The sequence below is a fragment of the Alnus glutinosa genome, chromosome 8 (assembly GCF_958979055.1).
Source record: "Alnus glutinosa chromosome 8, dhAlnGlut1.1, whole genome shotgun sequence".
Classification (NCBI taxonomy): Eukaryota; Viridiplantae; Streptophyta; class Magnoliopsida; order Fagales; family Betulaceae; genus Alnus; species Alnus glutinosa.
Genome location: NC_084893.1, coordinates 20,939,127 through 20,960,670, shown reverse-complemented (window position 1 = coordinate 20,960,670; position 21,544 = coordinate 20,939,127). Strand labels below are relative to the sequence as shown.

The following is a 21,544-nucleotide window of genomic DNA, read 5'->3' as shown; positions in this document are numbered from 1 at the left end:
AGGCCAGCCCGACAATTCCAGATCTCACCTTTGTGCAACCATCGTGCAAAGAGTTTCTGTGCGTCAGTTTCTATTTCGCAAATCTTACACCTGACTATAGAGGTTTGTGATTTTGTTTCACATCCTCCTGCTAGTTTAGGTGGGAAGCCAATGGTGTCTCTCGTGGGGGCTTCAAACCAAGAGAACGTGCAAATGTCGGCCGGAGGAATTGTATTTTTTTTTTTTTATTTGTTTTTCAATTGTTGTCCTTTGCAGCCTGCTCTGTTTTTTTAGATCAAACTTGGTCTGTAAAAGCTATTTTATAGCTCAGAATGTGTGTCCTCTCCTAAATCAAGCATAGGTTTATGTAATGTAGAGGTATCTTCTATTGTCTAGATAATTTGGTACCAGCTGTGGTCTGTTATGGTGTGAGTTTGACTTTACCTAGGTGGAAGAAACTCTATCCCTTGCCTCTAACTTAGTTTATTACGGAGTCTTTGTAACCCTGAACATTAGACCGTTTGGTCTCTTTTATATATATTGGAATGGATCTATGAATAATAAATAAATAAATAAATAAAAATTAAAAAAAAAAAAAAAAAAAAAAAACAACCCTACTTATCCAGCATAGTTTATTCGTAAATTGAATAATCAATGAAACCAGAACTTGCTAGTTGGAAAGTATTTTTTTTTTTTTTTTTTTTTTTATAGATATTTGGAAGGTATTAATCCTGACCAATTCGTACCCATCTCGAGAGTTGAAAAAAAAGAAAAATGCTACCCATATCCATCAATCTGTCGCTTTTGTTGCGATATCTCTTAATCTTTTAATTTGGTGAACGTGAAGTTGCAATATCTCTTTTTTACTTTTGAGTTTGAAATGACAAAATATAATTCAAAACGAAAAACATTTTTTTTTTTGTTTAGGTATTGCCGATTGCGCTCAAGATCCATGGATATGCTGTGGGTTTATTATTATTATTTTTAAGGGTATTTTATCTTTTTTGGGACAAATAGTGGCATGTAATATAATATACATTAATCAAATTCAAAAATTAAAATAACATTGCAAATAAGGTGGTCGATTGAGAGGATTTAAAATTAAAAAAAAAAAAAAAAAAAAAACGTTTTACCCAAAACAAACGTAACGTAGCCTAAGCGAGCGTGGGATTCCTTTTAGATGAAAGCGACACCGTTTGAGATGTTAATTACCTCTCTCGAGGTAGACGGCGCCGTTTTCGTATTCTCTCTCTCTTTCCAACTAGTAAGTCGGAGGGAGGCTCCCATTTTCGCCTTGCAAAAAGAGAGAGAAAATGCAGAGTCCGCAGAACCTCTTATTACTAGCTAAAACCCCAAACCTAAACCCCTCTTATCCTCTCTTCCTCCCCAAACTCACCTTCTCAAACTCACGAAAGCCCCGATTCTGCGGCCAAAATGGTGTCCGGTGCATGGCGGGGCGCAGCGAGAAGAAGAAGAAGGGCGGAGGGGCGTCGCCGGGCCGCATCGAGGGCGACGCCAATTTCCGCCGGGCCGTGAAGGATGGGGCGCGGCGCAAGAGCAAGAAGCTCGCCGAGTCCCGCTTCTACCGCCTCCGCAGGAACCCCAAGAGCCAGAACCAGGCCGACAACTTCACCGACGACGAGCTCCAGCAGATCGGCCTCGGCTACGACCGGATGGTCCGTTTCATGGAAAAAGACGACCCCAATCTGCGCCACCCCTTCGACTGGTACAAGTACGGCGAGTTCGGGCCCTACTCCTGGCGCGGCGTCGTCGTCGGCGACCCCATTCGCGGCCGCTTCTCGGACGAGCAGGTGACCTTGATTAGCGAGGTGAGGGACCAGGAAGAGTGGGAGAAGATTGAGCAGTTCGAAATGGCTTCAGATTACGGGAGAAGATTGAACGAAATGGATAGGAGTGAAGGGTTTAAACACTTCTGGGTGTTTGTGAGGCACCCCAAGTGGAGGCTCAACGAGCTGCCATGGCAGCAGTGGACATTGGTCTGTGAGGTCGTCGTCGAAGGCGGTAAAGGGAGGTTGGACAAGTGGAGTCTCATGGGTAGGCTCGGGAACAAGTCCAGGGCGCAGATAACCCAATGCGCGGCGTGGATGAGGCCGGACATCATATACGTGAAGAAGCCGGTGTATCAGTGTAGGTTCGAACCTCAGGAGGCTTTCTTGAAGGGGTTGATGCCGTTGTTGGATCCGACCACGGAGAAGGAGTTCTTGTTCCAGGTGAGGAGCGAGGATGGGAGCGTGGAGATGTGCACTTATTTCGGCGGCTTGTGTAAGATCGTGAGGGCGAGTCCCAAGGCATTTGTGGACGATGTGGTGAAGGCGTACGAGAGGCTGAGCGACGAGAGGAAGTCTGATTGCTTGGAGTTCTTGTTGAGCAATCATCCGGTGCCGTTGTTGCATCCGTATACGAAGGAGTGGAAGGCGAAGTTGGAGGAGATGGAGTTGGGGTGCGATGCGCCGGATGATGATGAGGACGACCGTGCCGGTGAGACCGAGATTGTAGATTGGATTGAGGATGATGGTGATGACGACGATGAGCAAGATGATATAGTTATGGACATGGAAGAAGAAGAAGAAGAAGAAGAAGCTGGAGATACGGAATTGGGTATTGAAGAAGAGGATTCGAGTATGGAAGATGAGAAAAAGTCATGGGATGAGGAGTTCAAAAAGGCTGTGAACAGCGCCGATGCAATGGAGATGTTAGCGAAACGCAGCGTGCAAACGACTACTAAATACTATGAGCAGCAGTTGAGGGCAATGGGAGAAGCAGAGCAAAAGGGAAAAGAAAATGTTGGGCTGGAGGGAAAAGTGAATGTTGCAGAGGATGGAGATGAAACCGCTATGAGGGGGAAAAGGCCGAAAGTGAGCCCAGAAGAATGGAAGTATGCTGGGATTGGTCCATGGAGGAGAAGGATCAAGAAGAGTAGGATTCCTCCGGAGCTGTTTTTGCGAGCAGCAGTAAGACCATTCACGTATAGAAATCTTGTGAAGGAGATTGTTTTGGTGAGGCATGGAATTGTGGATGGTGATTTTAGTAGGAAGGCTTGAAGCATCAGATTATTTTTGAATCCTGTTTTGTAGAATTTCTTTCCAGGATGATCATATTTTACGAGTCCCGATTTATAGATTTTCATTTTCTGGGATGGTATTTTTCTTTTGAAACAAAATTGGTTGTGTTAATGATTCTCCTGGACAGTCATTAACTGATCAATAATTAGGTTAAAAAAAAGGTCTCTAATTTTCAAATCAAACGAGAAACAGAGAGAACTGACTCTGCTTACAAGAGAGGAATCAATCAAAAAGAAAATGCTATTCTACTTAAGCTTATCTCAAAAGTTTACAGTAAGATCCCAATACACCATAAAAACTGATGAGAAATTAGGAAGTGATGGGGAAAACAACATAAATTATAAGTCAAGATCATCACTAGTCATCGCAATATTAACTGCCAATGCATGTGACGCTGACTTTAAGCCTTCAGAAGCAGATGACCACTAAATTCCTCAGGCGCCAAAGTATTCCTCGGGGACATAAAATTTCAAACCAATGGCCTGCAACAACAGAAAAATTTGCAGATAATAAACCCTCTTTAACCTAGGATATTTATGGGCACCAGACCATCTCTTATCTAATGCTAACTGAAGATGCAACCTTGCCGATGTCCAACCACTCAAAAGCATTTTTTGGGTAGATTGGAAAAATCAAAAAAGTTTTATAGTAAAATTGAACTTTCTCAATAAAAACACAAAATTTCAGAGGAGAGAGAAAGCTAAACAGCCTAAGACCATAAGGTGATCCTACTACACTAAATTTAACCCAGGGAAGATGCACCATGAAAGTCCTAATTACAGTTTCATAGTGTAAAGTTTCCACAAAATACTAGTTATATAATTCCCTAATTTAAGTTATTTATAGTGAAGAAAAGATAAGCTCTCTGTTATGAAATAGGGGAAACTATTGTGCAACTTCAGCAAATTTCCATTCTGAAATCCATATTAAAAACATGTTTAGAAAGGAACCATCCATAACTAGTATGGTTGAGAAGGGTAATGAAAAAGTTTCACTTGTCTGCATGAAGCATAATTGTGGACTAGCATGAACAGGAGAAAGGCAAACAAAAATTACGAAAGTTGCAGATGAAATAAAATAATTGGTTCAAAGAACACTAAAACACAACATGGAATGGTAAATCAGGATTAGTTCGAAAGAAAAAAAAAAAAAAAAAAACTATATTTCCACCTGTGCAAATTTAATATCAGCATCACTGTGATCGTCCCGTCTCCCAGCTGCGTCACCAACGTAGAAGGATCTACAATGCAGAGATTCTTTTTAAATGTTATAAAAACAAGTATCCAAATTAATTTTGATAGAAGTATGAACAAGATAGCACTGAAGATTTGTTCAATATTGAGAATACCAGGAATAGAAACCATGCAAATAATTAAAGGGAAGGAAAATTAACTGATCCATATCAATGGAAATGCCAGAGTTGAAGTGCTTTTCCATAATATGCCACATTCCCGGATTCGGTTTACGAAAGGCATCGGCTGCTTGACGAGAAGATTCACCTAACCCACAAGCTATGAAGACCTGCACAAAAACATAATTGCAAGTCAACTTGCATATTTGACTGGATACTTTTCATATCAGTACGATCTACCATTATCTCATTGATTAAATTGACAAAACAATAGGACAGAGTCACCACACTGAAGTGCTATTTTATTTTGAAATGTCTGCATTTATCATAGCAAGGCATTTATTCATTAAAAATAAAAAATAAAAAAAATCATAGCAAGGCATAAAACAAAGGCCAACCATTAACAGACAACTGCTCTCAGATAGATTGAATTTAATGAATACACCCATTAACAAGATGATCCAGGAACTTGATCCCTTTGAATGAACAACCACATAAACAGCCATGCATGCTAGAGTGGCAACAATCAAGTCCTTACTGAATTTTGAATTTATAGCTTACTAGTTCTCGAAATATTGTTCCAAGGCTTGATCAAGTTCTTAACAATTGTCCGGAAAAATAAAATAAGTCAGAAGCTAGAACTGAATACACGCCTATGTGTATGTCTCGCCTGATGATAAAAGCTTCACTTCAAAACAGAAAAACAAAAACAAAAAGGGATTACAGCCCAACATGACAACAAAAAAAATTATACAGCAACAGGCATGTAGATAAGACAAACCCAACCACTTATAATGCACCCGCTTAGTGACATTCAAAATTCAAATCGGGAGAAAAAGAGAACTTGGAATAATTTAAAACTTGATGTGAAGCTGAGATGATTTGATTGTCAACTTCAAAAAAAAAAAAAAAAACACTTCACTGTCTAATGAGAAAAGCAGCTTAATTATTTTTCTTCATACACCAAATGCCATGATTTCAAAATAAGGACAAACTTGATCCAGACATCTCCAAGAATGACAGCAGAGTTCTAAACATAGATAATTTCACAGTTGTTACACAAATGAGCTTGCATTATTGATAACATCACAAAGACCAATACAAAACTGTCATCTCAACTACCTGAATTGGTACCTTCACTTGCTTGATAAAATTGTTGAGGCGTCCAATTTTTGAGTCCACTGCTACCTGTCTCTTATTCTTCCAGCGCTCAATATTCGATTCATTGGTGAAGATTACCTGATAGTAGTATACATGATAATTACAAAAGAAATCTATAAAAACTTACCGAGACAAAACTTTCACGTGAAAGCAAGCCATACAATTGAACAAAGTAAAAGGTACTATAAAAATTGCAAGAATCAGACCACATTTAAATAAAAGGGTAATTTACGCCAATCTCTCTTGAGCTTTGGGAAAATGTGAGGCACTTGCCTCCTATTTTCAGAAATGACAATCTGTCTCTAGAGGCTGATATTTTCTCTTTTCCTGATTTTCCTTATCATATAACCAGTCTAGTTAGTAACCATTATCTGAGGTTGTTTTTAGATGAGAATATAATTTGACAATATATATATATATTTGATCACAATTTGTAATGGCACATGGCTGGTTGTAAGGGTGTATCTGTCATATGGATCACGAACCTCAGTGGGCAGAGTGTTGTTTTTGAAAATAGAAGTTAAGTTCAGGATATTTCCCCAAACCTCAAGACAGGTTAGTGTAATTTACCCTAAATAAAATTTCAGCTAGCTTTAATGAAGAAAGGAAACAAACCAGTTTGTAGCCATCATTGTACAACCTCTGTAGCTTATCAGGAACTGAAGGATACATAAGGGACCAAGCATCCGCGCCTATTCTGAAAGTAGAAAAGCATATTAGGTGGTCAATCAATAAAATCAGATAACACTTAACTTTAAGTGAGATAAGTTGTACACATAAAAAAAGTTTCCTTAAACTTGCAGGACAATCCATCCAAAAAGTAAATTAGAGATGATATGATGGTGATGATCACGTATGAAGAAAGTTGGATTATGTTACAGATTAGAAAACTAAACCATGAAGAGATATAGACAGATTCAGCAATTCTGAGAGGAAGCCACCAAATTAGTTTTTCCGAATCTCTTTCTAGCGATATCCTAAATTACTTGATCAATTAACACAGGCTGGTTAAATTGCACTAGAGATCATGAAGAACAACAACCACCGGGGATAACAACATTGGTTACTACCAATCACAAAATGAAGTTCCAAACTCAAGAAATATCAACAAGTAAATGACTCAGAAAAATAAGAAGTCCAGAACAGAAAACTTGCTCTTTGGACAAACGAACAAACATCAGCTTGCTCACAAACAAAAGTGATAGGTATACCCTCTCCCCCCCGCCCCAAAAAAAAAAAAAGCTGTAAATTGAACGGTTTTTTTAGGAAAGGCTTATAAGCACACTCTGAAGCTAAGACTTCTGCTGATATTAATGTTTTAAGTACGAAAAGTGAAAAACCTCCTCTCACACCAGCCTCCCAACCCACAGAGAGAAAGACACAGAGAGGAAAAATCTGTACTTTTTGGAAACTCCATGAACCTTTAGAGAAGTTTCGCTGGTTGACCAACCACATTTGCAGATTATTTACAGAAGTAATGCATCAATTGAGATACAACAAATTCGCTGCTGTTCTAAAAAGTGTCCACAACTGGCTTGAAAAATTAATATCCTCTTTTGTTTCATCCCCAAACATTACTTGTCTATCATTTATTTTGTCATTACCAGGACGAATAAATAATTCATGTAGCAAACTACTTGATTTCCACCATATGAAGGAGTAAAGTTATAAATTATGATTTACCATTAAAAGAAATATTTCTAATTATTTCTCTCGTTTTACATTTCAAAAGTAAGGATCCATTATTGTTGATGGTTACGGAAATTTAGGATATCATAAAATTCTGTAATTATTAATTTTATTATTTTTATTTTATAAGTAATAACTAATCTCATTGAAAGTGTAAGGCACCCTTAAATACATAAAAAGTATACAAAAGGAACCACCTAACTACAAAGAACAAAATGAACAAGAATGTCACTAAAACTAATCGACATACGAGACACATACGCCTCCGCCCATACTCCTCTCCCTGTCCTCAAAGTTTTTATCTTCATTTCCCTCTATAAACACTAAAAGAGGCACCTAGGCATCATTTTCCACAGCGCAGCACTCCTTGGCCTGCCAAAGAACCACCAGCAGTTATACAGATCAACAACACGTCTAGGCATAACCAAGGATATCCCAAAAAGACTGAGAAAAAAAAAAAAAAAAAACACTCCAAATAGTGGAAGCTACATTGTAATGAAGAAGAGGATAGTCCACAGACTCCCCATTCCGCTTGCACATGTAACATCTGTCCATCATGATGACGCTCCACCTAAGATCATCCAAGGTGAGGATCTTGCCAAGAGCCTCCGACTACGCAAAAAAGACTGCTCTTTAAGGAGCCTGAGTCCGCCAAATACTCTTTCAGGGGAAGCAACTACCTTCAGAAGAAGCCAAAGAGCAATAGAAGGATTTGACCTTGAACAATCCTCTTTTGGAAGAATCTCACCATAGCTGATCTACACAACCTCTTCTCAGTCTAATTGAATATAACACCTGGAAAAAAGAGGCAAAGACATCTAACTCCCAATCATGTGTCGCTCTAGTGAAGCTCATGTTCCCCAGGTTGGAGCCGCCCAAAAACTCCAAATTAGCCGCAATAAAGGCGTCCTTCGCACAAGCAAGACCATATAAAACTGGGAAAGCTACCTTTAGAGCTGCTTCACCACACCACCAGTCATGCCAAAAGCTAATCCTGGAACCATCCCCACCTTAAATTTGGTAAAGCTGGAAAGTTTTTCCCACCCTTTCCTGATATTCTTCTACAACCCCACCTCAAAGGCTCTTGCAGGCTCAAGAGAGCACCACCCTATCCATAAACTACTATATTTAGAGTCCACCACTACTCTCCACCAAGCCTCTTTCTCAAGCCTGTAGCACCACAACCATCTACCTAAGAGAGCATGATTAAACACCGTCAAATTTCTGATTACCGACCCTCCCCCATAGATTGGTGAACAAACCTTAGACCAACTCACCAAATAACATATTTGAACTCTTCACCAAACCCACCCCACAAGAAATCCCGCCGGATCTTCTCAATACAGTTATCAACACTCACCGAAAGAGAGAAGAGAGACATGTAATACATAGGCAATTTAGCGAAAGTACTTTTGATGAGGGTAACCCTACCACCCTTGGACAAATACATCATTTTCTAACTGGCCAGCCGATATTCCACCTTCTCAATAACGCCGTCCCATATATGCTTAGCTTTATAGGAAGCCCCCAACAGTAAACCAAGATACTTGGCTGGCAGAGTGGAAATACCACACCCTAGAATTCGGACCAACCTTCCCACCTAAGTAACATTCCCCACAAGAACCAATTTTGTCTTGGCCAAATTCACCTTTAAACCTGACGTAGCTTCGAAGCACAAGAATAAGCTTCGCATAGGACGCAAATGAGTAGGAAAAGCATCACAAAATATCCGAGTATCATCCACAACTAGAAGATGAAAGAAGGTAGTATTGCCCACTGAGAAACCATCCAGCAACCCCTCCACTAACCGCAGCAAATATCATTCTACCCATAGCCTCTATCACAAAAACAATCGGCAGGGGGGATAAGGGATCCCCTTGCCTCAACCCACGGGAGCTACTAAAGAAACCTGTAGGAGAGCCGTTAACCAAGACCGAAAAGCACACTGAGAAAATTCAATAGGCTATCCATGAGCACCATTTTTCTCCAAAGCCACACCACCTCGGCATATACAACAAAAAATCCCAGCTCACATGATCATATGCTTTCTCCAAATCCATTTTACAAATGACACCTAGCTCGCCAGATTTGAGCCTACTATCAAGGCATTCATTGGCAATAAGAACCGGAACAAGAATCTACCTACCTTTAATGAAGGCACGCTGAGACTTAAAGATGATCTTCTCCATTACCATCCTAAGCCTATTAGCTAATAAGATCTTAGCAATAATTTAGAAGATACCTCCCACAACATTAATCGGGCAGAAGTCCTTGAGATCGATAGCACCTGAAATCTTTGGAATAAGTGAAATAAACGAAGCATTGAGACTCTTCTCAAACTAACCTCTAGCATGGAAATCCCTAAAAATCTTCATAATATCCACTCTTAGCACATCCCAGCAAGCTTGGAAGAACACCATAGAGAAATCGTCACCCGACGCCTTGTCACTACCCATCGCTGTCACAACCTTCTTCACCTCCTCCTCTCCAAAACTCTCTCCAACTAACAAGCCTCAAACTTCAAAATGGAGTCAAAGGAAAGACCATCCACCAATGGCCTCCAACTACACTACTCAGTAAATAACTTAGGATAGAACTGGCCAATGTGCTTGTTGATCTCTACCTGATTGTTAGAGAGTCTACCGCCAATCAATAAGGGGTCTATAAAGTTATTCCTTCTATCAAAGTTTGCAATGGTGTGAAAAAAAATTTAGTGCACTTATACCCCTCTTTTAACCACAACACACTAGATTTCTATATCCAACACACCTCCTCCATGAGAGAAGAACTTTCTAACTCACTAACAACTTCTGCCTTCTTTGTTTTCTCCTCCACACCTATGGCCCTTCCTTCTTCAATGACATCAAAAACCCGTAATTATCTAGAAGATTCCTCTTTTTCCTTTCAGCGTTGCCAAACACCACCTTATTCCATTTCTTCAAATCTAATTTCAAAGCCTTACGCTTGCAGCTAAGACAAAACTTGGCGTAACTTGGAAATGGTAAGAATCCCACCATTGTTTCACCAAGCCCACAAAACCTTCCACCTTTAGCCACATGTTTTCAAATTTGAAGGGCCTACTCCCCCTTAGAACATTGCCACAATCAAGAAGGATGGGGAAATGATCTGAACAAAGGCAGGGGAGCCTTTTCTAGGAAACACCAAGAAAGAAAGCTTCCCACTCTTGAGAGATACAGAATCTATCAATCCTGGACTACACGGGAGGATCATGTGAAATTGACCATGTATAGGCACCACCAACAAGAGGAAGGTCCATCGGGCCCTGATCAGAAATAAAGTTAGAGAACTACATCATGGCAGAACATAAACGCGTTGCACCCGACCTTTCGCTGGGAAAGCGAGTGACAATAAAATCACCCCAATACACCATGGCAGGTTCCACTAACTAAGCAAGCCAACCAATTCATCCCATTAAAGCCTTCTATCCCTATCAGAATAGGGCCATAAATACCTGCAAAGGCCCAGGTGGAATGATCAACAACATTCCTGAAGAAAACATCAAGGGAGTAGACCACCGCCGCACACTCAACAACCTTCTGTAATTCAATATCATGTATTGGATAATTTTCAACAATGTGTTCTTTTGACAATAGATACATGTCAGCGCCATAGATTAGGCTCCAATACATGAGGTGACTTGTTTGTTTTTTTTTTGCTAAGTAAATGAAATTTTATAAAAAAAAAAGTGTAAGACGCCCCTCTAAGTACACTGGAAGTATACACAAGGAAACGCCTAAGAAGGCAAAAAAAAACGAACAAGAAAATCAGAAAAGCTAAAAAACACAGATGACAAAAAAGCCTCCGTCCAAAGATACAACAAATGTAAAAACGATGCAACAATATTCTCCATGGAATTCTCCAAGGCTTCAAAACACCTAAGATTTCTCTCATTCCAAACACACCAAAGAATGCATATAGGCACCATCTTCCAAACTGCAACACTCCTTGACCTACCCACCTTCTACCAACAAGAAAATAAATCGACAACTCTCCTAGGCATAACCCAAGACATACCAAACCGAGAAAATACATGATTCCACAAAGTGGAAGCCACATCACAATGAAGAAGAAGGTGGTCCACAATTTCCCCGTCTCTTTTGCACAAGTAGCATCTATCCACAATGATGATCTTTTGCTTCCTGAGATTCTCCGTTGTAAGAATCTTTCCAAGGGTTGCCGACCACGCAAAGAACGCAGCCCTCGAAGGAGCCTGAGTCCTCCACACACTCTTCCAAGGGAAACGACTACCCTCACCGCCGGCCAAGGAGTTGAAATAGGACTTCCTTGAACACCCCTTTCTTGGAAGGGACCCACCTAAGCCTGTCAGCACGATCTCTACTCACCATGGCTAAATTAACACATGAAAGAAGGAAGCAAAGACACCCACTTCACAGTCATGCGCCTCTCTAACAAAGCTCACATTCCACTGGATAGAGCCGCCCAAAACCTCCATATTATCCGCAACGGAAGCCTCCTTCATCCGAGCAATAGCAAAAAGAACAAGAAAAGCTTCCTTCAACACCCTATCCCCGCACCACAGATCATGCCAAAATTTTGTCCTAACCCCATCCCCCACCTCCAATCTAGAGAAACCAGAGAAACCAGAGAAACTCCCCCACCTTTTCCTGATATTCTTCCACAGCCCCACCCCATGAGCACCTACAGGCTCGCGGGAGCACCACCCACCCCACAAACTACCATACTTGGCATTTACCGCAACTCTCCACCAAGCTTCTCTCTCTATTCCATACCGCCACAACCATTTACCTAACAAAGCATGGTTGAACAACAACAAATTCCGAATACCCAACCCCCCATCTGAAATTGGGGAACAGACTTTCGACCACCTCACCAAGTGAAATTTAGATTTTTCACCCAAACCACCCCAAAGAAAATCCCGTTGAAGCTTCTCTAAGCGAGCGGCAACACTCCTCGGGAGATGGAACAGGGACAAAAAGTAAGTAGGCACATTGGCAAGGGTACTCTTAATAAGGGTTACTCTACCACCCTTAGAGAGATACATCCTTTTCCAACTAGCCAAACAACGTTCAATCTTCTCAACAACCCCATCCCAAATATGAGTGGACTTATAGGAGGCCCCCAAAGGAAGACCAAGATACTTAACGGGCAAAGTTGCAAACCCACACCCTAAAATGTCGGCTAGCCTTTCCGCTTGATCAACAAGCCCCACTGAAATTAAATTTGACTTAGCCAAATTAACCTTCAACCCCGAAGCTGCTTCAAACAAGAGGAAGAGACTCCGCAAATTACGTAACTGAGAATCAAGAGCACTACAAAAAATCAGAGTGTCATCTGCAAACAGAAGATGCGAGAAATCTGCGTCACCTATTTTAAAACCTTCCAACAAACCCCCACTAACTGCAGCTGAGATCATACGGCTCAAGGCTTCCATCACAAAAACAAACAAAAGGGGTGACAAAGGATCCCATTGTCTCAGACCTCAAGAGCTACTTAAAAAACCAAAAGGGGAGCCATTGATTAACACCGAAAACCGCACAGTTGATATACAATGAGCTATCCACCTACACCATTTTTCCCCAAAGCCACACCTCCTCAACATATACAAAAGAAAATCCCAGTTAACATGATCGTATGCTTTCTCCAAGTCCATTTTGCAAATGATGTCTGGTACCCCCGATCTAAGCCTACTATCAATGCATTCATTAGCAATAAGAATCAGATCAAGAATCTGCCTTCTTTTGATAAAAGCGCTCTGAGATTTGGAAATGACCTTCTCCAAGACTGACTTCAATCTGTTTGCTAAAACTTTAGCAATAATCTTGTAGATGCCTCCCACCAAACTAATAGGCCGAAAATCTTTGATGGAGTTAGCCCCTGGAACCTTCGAAATAAGAGAAATAAACGAAGCATTCAGGCTCTTCTCAAACAGACCTCTGGCATGAAACTCATCAAAAACCTTCATAATGTCCACTCTCACGACATCCCAGCATGCTTGGAAGAAGGCCATAGAAAAGCCATCAGGACCCGATGCCTTATCACCATTCATAGCTAACACTACCTTCTTGACCTCCTCCTCTTCGAACGCTCTCTCCAACCAACTAGCATCAGAATCTGAAATAGAATCAAAGGAAATACCATCCACCCTAGGCCTCCACCTACTTGGCTCATGAAATAGCTTTTGATAGAACTCAACCACGTGAACGCCAATTTCTGTCTTATTAGAAGAAAGAGTATCTCCAATCAATAAAGAGTCAATAGAGTTGTACCTTCTGTTAGAATTTGCTATGGAGTGGAAGAATTTAGTACACTTGTCTCCTTCTTTTAACCACAAGACTCTAGATTTTTGCCGCCAGCTTACCTCCTCCAAAAGAGAGCACCTCTCTATCTCTCTGACTATCTCTGTCTTCTTCTAAAGCTCCTCCTCAACTAAAGCCCTACTTCCTTCAATAGCATCAAAAGCCTGAAGTTCTTCAAACAACTTCCTCTTGTTCCTCTCTACCTTACCAAAAACCTCTTCATTCTAAATCTTCAAATCCTTTTTCAATGCCTTTAGTTTACAAGCAAAGGCAAAACTAGGGGTACCTTGAAACGAGTAAGAATCCCACCAATGTTTCACCTTCCCCACAAAACCTTCTGCTTTAAGCCACGTGTTCTCAAATTTGAAAGACCTGTTCCCCCTAGAGAAGTCACCACAATCAAGAAGAATCGGAAAGTGATCTGAATAAAGGCGAGGAAGCCTCTTTTGAGACGACACAGGAAACCGAGCTTCCCAATCAGGGGAGACTAGAAAACGATCAATCCTAGACCACACAGGAGGATCAAAAGTACGTGACCAGGTAAAAGCACCCCCAGCGAGAGGAAAATCCATGATACTCATCTCAGAGATAAAATTAGAGAACTCTCTCATAGTAGACCTACTACCCTCACCAAACCTTTCACTAGGGAAACGAGCAACATTGAAATCGCCTCCTATACACCACGGCAAGCTCCACCAACTAAGAATCCCAGCCAACTCATCCCAGAGCAGACTCCTATCCATATCAGAATTCGGACCGTAAACACCTGCGAAAGCCCAGACGAAACGATCCACTACATTCCTAAAGGAAACAGCGAGAGTAAAAACCCCCAAACACACATCAACTTTCTCCACCACCCTATTGTCCCACATGATCAAAATGCCCCCTGAGGCCCCACAGGAGTCTAGACAACATCAATCCGCATGATTGCAGCCCCAGAGACTGCGCACAAAGCTACTCGAAATACCATGAATCTTTGTTTCTTGGAAGCAAATGATATCCGCCTTCCAATCTCTGAGCAAGTTACTATTCCTTAGGCGTTTGTTTCTCTTATTCATCCCCCTCACATTCCAAGACAGAATTCTTGGCTTCATAACACAACTAGATGCCCTCTCGTCTTCCTTTTCCCACGGCTTGAGCATGATCCTCTAGCATCGTAGTTAATGGAACACTCCAAATTCTTAACCTCCCTTTTTCCCTTCTTCCCCCCACCAGACAGAGCTCCATCCTCACCTAAACGACGATCCTCTTCAATAAACGACAAGAAATCCAGCAATTGTAACTTATGACCCTCAAACGAAATCCCTAAAATGGGATAAATCTCATTCGCACGCTGAATGAGCCAATCAGAGTAACCTGAGAGATCCCCCTCTGACTTAGCATAGGTATTTAGAGGAGACACCGATCCCACCGAACCTTCTCTCTCCACCACATCCACTTCCCAGAAAACCTTCCCACTATCTGCCACTGCATTAGGCTGATCACCCTCTTGAAACACAACCAATTCTGAGCAACCAGTTTGCTGGCTGTTGGAATTCCCCACACCATCCTTTGCCTGCATACAAAGATAATCCTGAAGAGGCTTCAACGGCAACCCCCACCCGTTCAACCCAGAGACAACCAGCTCCCCTGAAAAATTCCCTTTCCAAGCAAATGATCCTCCACCGACACTTCCTGCGCAAGGACCAAAAAGCCTAGACATCCAAGCCCTACCTTCAGACACCACACTCAGCAAATCTGTCGGCACTTGTAAAAATGTCATTTCCACCATTTTCTATTAGCCAAAACTTGTTAGATTATAATGCTCTTGGAAACTATACAATGAATAAAATTCAGAAAATTCGCTAAATGTTTTCCAAGATAAACGCCTCAAGCATATACAGATACATTCATACCTATTCACAGATGTTTTCGCAAGAGTTCCATCAAAATCAAATGCAGCAATTTTATTTGAATCGTGAAGACCATCATCCTGCAGAAAGTGGAAAAACACATAAAGACCATGTGAAGAACATAAAACTGCTGCTTTTCTGCTGAGCATGAATAATTGAAGATGTTTAGACCAAAAACCTACAAATGCAAGTGAGACTTGGAACTTGCATTCTACATAATAAGCAATCAAACTGCCACTAAGAGCAGTAAAATAAATGTGTGTCAATGGGTAAAAAGTGCAGGAACCGGCACGGTTGACTAATCTTTGACCTGAATTGTGCATGGAACTTGAAAAAAAAAAAATATAATTCCAGCATCACATTTATTCATTTGAGTAGCAGAACTTTGAAGTAATTTAATGCAGATTCTTGATCATTAGATTAACAATTATATTTTATAATCTATACTCTTTATCCAGGACCAACAAGCGACCTAGAAAGACGAAAAATCATATATAAGATTATAATCTCACCCGTTCAAGAAATATGATCGTCTTGAATGCCTTCCATTTTGGTTGTAGTGTAGCATCCTGAATGAGAGAATAAAAAATAAAAACATAGCAAAACTTAGTAGAGGGTGCTAAAAGTATACGAGATAAAGAAGTTGTATGATGCTACAAAAATTACAAGCAGATACTAGTACTGCAATCAATACCTACTAGGAATTTACCACTAAAAATGTGCCAAAACCATTGAATTGTTAAAGAGAAAAGCAAACAATGAGAATGGATCATACTTTGTACTTGTTCTTGACATCTGAAACTGAGAAGGCTATATCTGAATTGGTTTCCCCATCAGATGTAGAAAACTGCAAGCAATTGTGGGTAACTATATAAATGAACAAAATAACAAGTTGATAATAAAAGGCAATCAAAGAACATTGAGAAACAATGTACAAGATCAGCTTTATTATAAGAAGGCTGAAACACATATAAGAAAATAAATTAGAAATAGTCCACCTAAAGTCAGCACCAGGCCACGTGATCAACTGCTTTTTACATGTGGTGGTATGTTGAACTCACAATCATGTGGTGGTACGTTGAACTCACAATTCTCATGAATTCAGTGCAATTTGTATGACCAAGCCAGTCCAGGGTTTATGTCTAAAATTCTCCCACCCACCCACACCCACAAGAAAACATGGAATGTAATGCAAGAGAAAAACAGGCATAAGATTTGAAGATTATTTTTTGAATAAGATCAACACAAGAATAGAAAGAATCATATAAAATATTTGAAGATTATTTTTAGAATAATATATTTTACTTTCTCTACAAGTATTTTGCTTTGTCTCCAAGTTTAGGGTTATTTTTGTATTTTTATTTATTTCTTTTTCTCCAAGTATTCTGCTTGGAAAGTACTCTAACTTAGCCTATATAAAGGCATGCTTATATTATTTTGGAATGAAGTTTTGAAGTATCAATTAAATATCAGTCTTTCGGAGTTATTTCTCTATTTGCTTTTTAGGGCAACTAAGGTCTTTCTCTTCCCTATTTGTTATTTTCTCTCTTCCTGAATTCCATTTTCAATATTCAATTCTTAGTTTTTGCCGCTATCATACACCTTTCAAAACAATTTTAGTTCTGCCCAGCGCCAGAATGGTTGTAGAAAAGTAAATGGTGTGCAGCTAATTTAGTTTTTTTTTTTTTTTTTTGGGGGGGGGGGGGGGGGGGGGGGGGGGGGTCGAACGACCATACTTACAACTTTCAAAAAACAAGGATATAAAGTATCAAGTCTGCAGAAGCACAAACTAGTAATACCGAATGTGTTTTAACCAAACCCTGTCTAGATCAAACTGATTTCAGATCACTCAGGCATATTCTGATATCTAGAACTTAAATCACTTCAATATTTGTCAAAACTGCACAATTATGACAAATTTTCAAGTGCCTTGGCTCAAATATTTGAGGTCCAGTCAAATACATGTCACCGCACAACAAGCATAAATTTTAGAGAGACATGTTACATGGACATCTTTTTTTAAAATCAACCATTAAATCTATAGGATCCACACAAATCCAATGGTTGATTTAGAAAAAAAATGTATGGGAGATGTATAAGAGATGTAAAAATATCATTTCTCAATTTCAAAACTAGTAAATATGCCAATTCATGTAACATTTTGTTCTCAGAAACATGAAAGACCGAGGGAAGATCTAAAAAATTGAAACATCATAATATATTTGATAGTTGCAAACACAGCCACCTGCTACAGAAGCAGGGAAAGGAAAGATCTTGCAAATTGTAGGTAGAAAAAGGCAATATAATCTGGAGATAATGGAAAGAAAAAAATGCAGGACAACGATTTTGAACATGATCAAAATATCTAGCCAGAATTCCAACAGAATGTGCCAAAAGCTTTATTTCTGGACAAGGAAACAAGTATTGTTCTTTGGCATGAACACAAGATGTTCGACATGACAACTCCCAATGGGGCATGGCTACATATGTTTCTCTTCGCAAATTTAGTGTTAAACATATATGCCTCTGTCTTTTACTATTTAGTCGCATGCATAAGAACAAGTTTCTAAACAAAGATGAGTAAAACTTCTATAATTCCAAACTTGAATCACATAAATGAAGATTGATGTCAGTTTGGCACAAGTATCACATCCTCACAGGCTAAAAGCTCATGATAGGAAGTAAACTATGATAAGAAAAGATAGCACCCTATGCTTTAGGAATTACATATCAAAGATATGCCCTCAAGGTATTGAAAGAGGGCTTCTTGGGAAGCACACTTCAGCTTGGAAATGAGTTTAGTAACTGCAATAGCAACTGTCTGATGCTAGGGTCCATAAACAACATTTAGGATTTTAGAAATTCTTATTAATTACAGCTGGTCTGTCCAAATACTGTAAATATCCAAGCAAGAGATGCATGAAATTACTGAATAATTTTTTTTGATAAGTAATTGCAATTTATAAAAAAAGCCCAGAGGGGCGCAACCCTTAAAGCGCAGAGGGATGATAAGTAATTACTGAATAATTATCATAATAATTTAACCCACTCCAAAAGAGCATTCGGCTACCTTGGCTTTCTTTGCATCCCTTTCCTCTAGTTTATTTTCTTCATCTTCATCCCTTTCATGAACCTGTTTATGAAAGATGAAAAAAAAATAAAACTACGGGCACATAATTCTGAAGTAAATACAAAGTTGACAGGAAACCAATTTTCCATATCCATCCAGGAAAAGTGACAATATAATTATGAAATTCACAACAACAAAAAGAAAAAAAAGTAAAAAGGCCGCGTAGTTATGGCAGATGTTATCCAACAGACGAGGCCACTCCAAATCAACCAATGATACAGCATATCATACAAAAAGGATTTTAAATAAAATAAAAGCAAGAATCCACACACATTTCTATTACTGCTGCTAGTAACACATTTTATTTTGATCACACCAAAAAAAAAAAACTGAAAACTTGTTTGGTAACAATAATACCTTTCCCCTTTCTCCTCTTCCCCAGTCACAATTGAAACACTCTTCCCCTTCTCTCTGTCACAGAGTCTCTCTCTGGCCTACTCTCTCCCACCACCTTCTACCAATAAAAACACAATCGCCCCATCCCATGCCCACAAGACCACACGGAAAAAAACAATATCACAACAACACCACCATGCCACTACCACAATGATGAATTTGAAATCCCCGAAATGGAATTGCCTGAAATTGACCTGTGGGGTTAGACTAGTTCTACAGGGGACATGGTTTGTGCAAATGGATTTCTTTTTTACATTGAGAATACACGGAATTACACAGCGAGGTATAAACCACACTTAGATATCATTGGGACAGACTGATCGCCATGCTTTAGTTTAATTCTAAATTCACTTTAGACTTTGGGGATGATGTTGACGAAGAAATTAAATAAAGTTGACAATGCAGGAAAGCGAAAGGTGGAGTGTGGTAGATATGGTGCTGGAAGGAGGAAAAAAAAAGACATCAGCAACTCCTTCAACGACCTGAGAAAAACTCAATCACCTCACACCACCACAACCTCAATCCCATCACTGACATCAACCACCGCACCTCCGTTAGAGCCCCCTCGTCTCAAAGCCAAGCACCCCACCACTCTGAGCCCATGGCCAAGACTCCCTGAACTACTGAACTACTGAACACAGTCTATGCCAACAACAGTTTGGGACCCAAATCACCCAAAATCGCACACAAACCGCAACCAAGCATCAAACCCATCCACAAGCAAGGCCAATCAGCCCCAAAGGGTGAGATTGTGAAGAAAAGGATGAGGACAGAGGAGGAAGATTCGTAGTGATATGGAGATCCATGGATGAGACAGAGAGAGTGAGAGCTCAACAATTATAATTTGAAACTGCCATTAATGAGCCGAATTATGTTCCATGTTTTCAAAAGTTTTTAAGAACATAAGCTGAAAATACCGAGAACACCAAAATTTTGTTCTAAAAAAACATAGGCATTTTGAGTAAGAGTTCTCAAAAACTAAAAACAGAGAACACCAACCCAATCACAAGTTTGGTCCATATCTCGGTTCTTTTGTTTCTAAAAACAGAAAACCATTTTTTGAGAACAAATCCAATCAGGCCCATATTCCTTGCACTGTCAAAAATATTAATTGAGAACAAACGTTGTTTACAATGCAAATAATCTATAACATGAACCTAGATCTGCATTGTACCAGAGCACCATGCCAGACTATCAAGCACATTTTCACGTCTTTTATATAATCTATTTCCTTTATATATTTTACAAACCATAGCATAAAAATCAATTCATACCTCTCCATCTCTTACAGACTTCTCAAATTTATCCAACAAAGCCTTCAGCGCTTCCTGGTCACTACTCTGTAAACGCAAACATAGAAGTAAAAATGTAATTGAAGAGTTACCATATGCACCAAGAACTGATAAAAAAAAATATTAAATATAATATATATATATATATATATATATATATATATATATATATATATATATATATATATATTATATACCCGGTAGAGTGATATTACACTTCTTTAGCAAAAATGAAAAATAACCGTGGACATAGTGCATTCCTTGGTAATATTTAAAACCCAAAGAAGACACGAAAACACGGAAGAAACTTCCAGAGTGTTTTTCGATTTTCATTTCCTCCACTTTCTCATCACCAAGCAAAGCAAAACCCAAACTCTAAACCCTAAAGCCTAATTCACAAAATCCAACCAAACCTGCAGGGCCTCGAACCCCTTAATCGTCTCGGCCGAGCCAATCGAGGCAGTGCCGACCGGAAAACACTCCAAGTGGTGCCATTTGGTCATGTCGAACCCTCGTGCGTCTCGGCTCACTATCCCCACCCTCAGTGCCTTCTTGACGATCGTTTTGGCGCATCCCTTGCACGAGGACCGGTCCGACTTCGCATACTCGGCGACTACATGGGAAGAATGAGGAGGAGGAGGCGGCATTGGCGATTTCTGGAAGCAGAAGAAAGAAAAACGTTTCGGGTTTTGAAGGCAGAAAAGAGAGAAACGTTTCAGAAAGAGAAGTGGAGAATTGGAGGTTTGGGAAAGGGTGATTGGGTGGGAGAAGATAGGGTTACGGGCCGTGAAGCAGAGACTGGAGACTGTTAGCATACAGGGAGGAAGATGGAGAGACGGTTAACTTTTTCCCGCCATTGGATGGAGAGATTTGCTGGTCTTGGTTTTTTCATTTTGGTTGCTAGTTTTGGGCTTTCTTTTCTTTCTTTTTCTCTTTTTCCAAAATTATTAAAATAAATAAATAAGTGGTTGCACCCAATTTTCGTTCAAAAAATTGACGAAAACCATCACAATATTACGTGAGCATCAATTATGTCGTGACCCGTGCACCTACAATCTTTTTTATTTTTTTCCTTTTTTCTTTTAACAAAATAACCGGAGCTACCATGTATTAATCTGAAGAGGCCCGAAGACAAATACAGTGAATAGAGACACATCGACACCCTAGACACTAAGCCAGAAAAATTCGACTTGGGTGTTGCCTACAAATAAACAAATATTACAAGGACAAATGTTTAAACCACTCTTTAACAATAAAACACCCCTAAGACTG

General features: G+C 39.8%; 2 protein-coding genes across 3 annotated transcripts; one reads left to right on the top strand and one right to left on the bottom strand.

Annotated features, from left to right (window-relative positions):
* The first annotated feature begins 1,236 nt into the window (after positions 1-1,236).
* On the top strand, positions 1,237-3,120 carry LOC133875251 (uncharacterized). Its single transcript, XM_062313303.1, has one exon. The coding sequence runs from the start codon at positions 1,293-1,295 to the stop codon at positions 3,039-3,041; it is 1,749 nt and encodes a 582-aa protein (XP_062169287.1). The 5' UTR covers positions 1,237-1,292; the 3' UTR covers positions 3,042-3,120.
* A 164-nt stretch (positions 3,121-3,284) lies between these two features.
* Positions 3,285-21,198, bottom strand: LOC133875252 (polynucleotide 3'-phosphatase ZDP). Of its 2 annotated transcripts, none has more exons than XM_062313305.1 (11): positions 20,686-21,198; positions 20,255-20,320; positions 18,525-18,587; positions 16,230-16,301; positions 15,967-16,023; positions 15,458-15,534; positions 6,190-6,271; positions 5,536-5,652; positions 4,456-4,583; positions 4,233-4,302; positions 3,285-3,544 (listed from the first exon to the last, which is right to left on the bottom strand). In XM_062313305.1, the coding sequence occupies exons 1-11, from the start codon at positions 21,085-21,087 to the stop codon at positions 3,497-3,499; spliced, it is 1,182 nt and encodes a 393-aa protein (XP_062169289.1). In that variant the 5' UTR covers positions 21,088-21,198; the 3' UTR covers positions 3,285-3,496. The 2 variants fall into 2 exon arrangements, with proteins under 2 accessions (XP_062169289.1, XP_062169290.1); XM_062313306.1 differs by having other exon boundaries at positions 5,548-5,652.
* Positions 21,199-21,544: the final 346 nt, after the last annotated feature.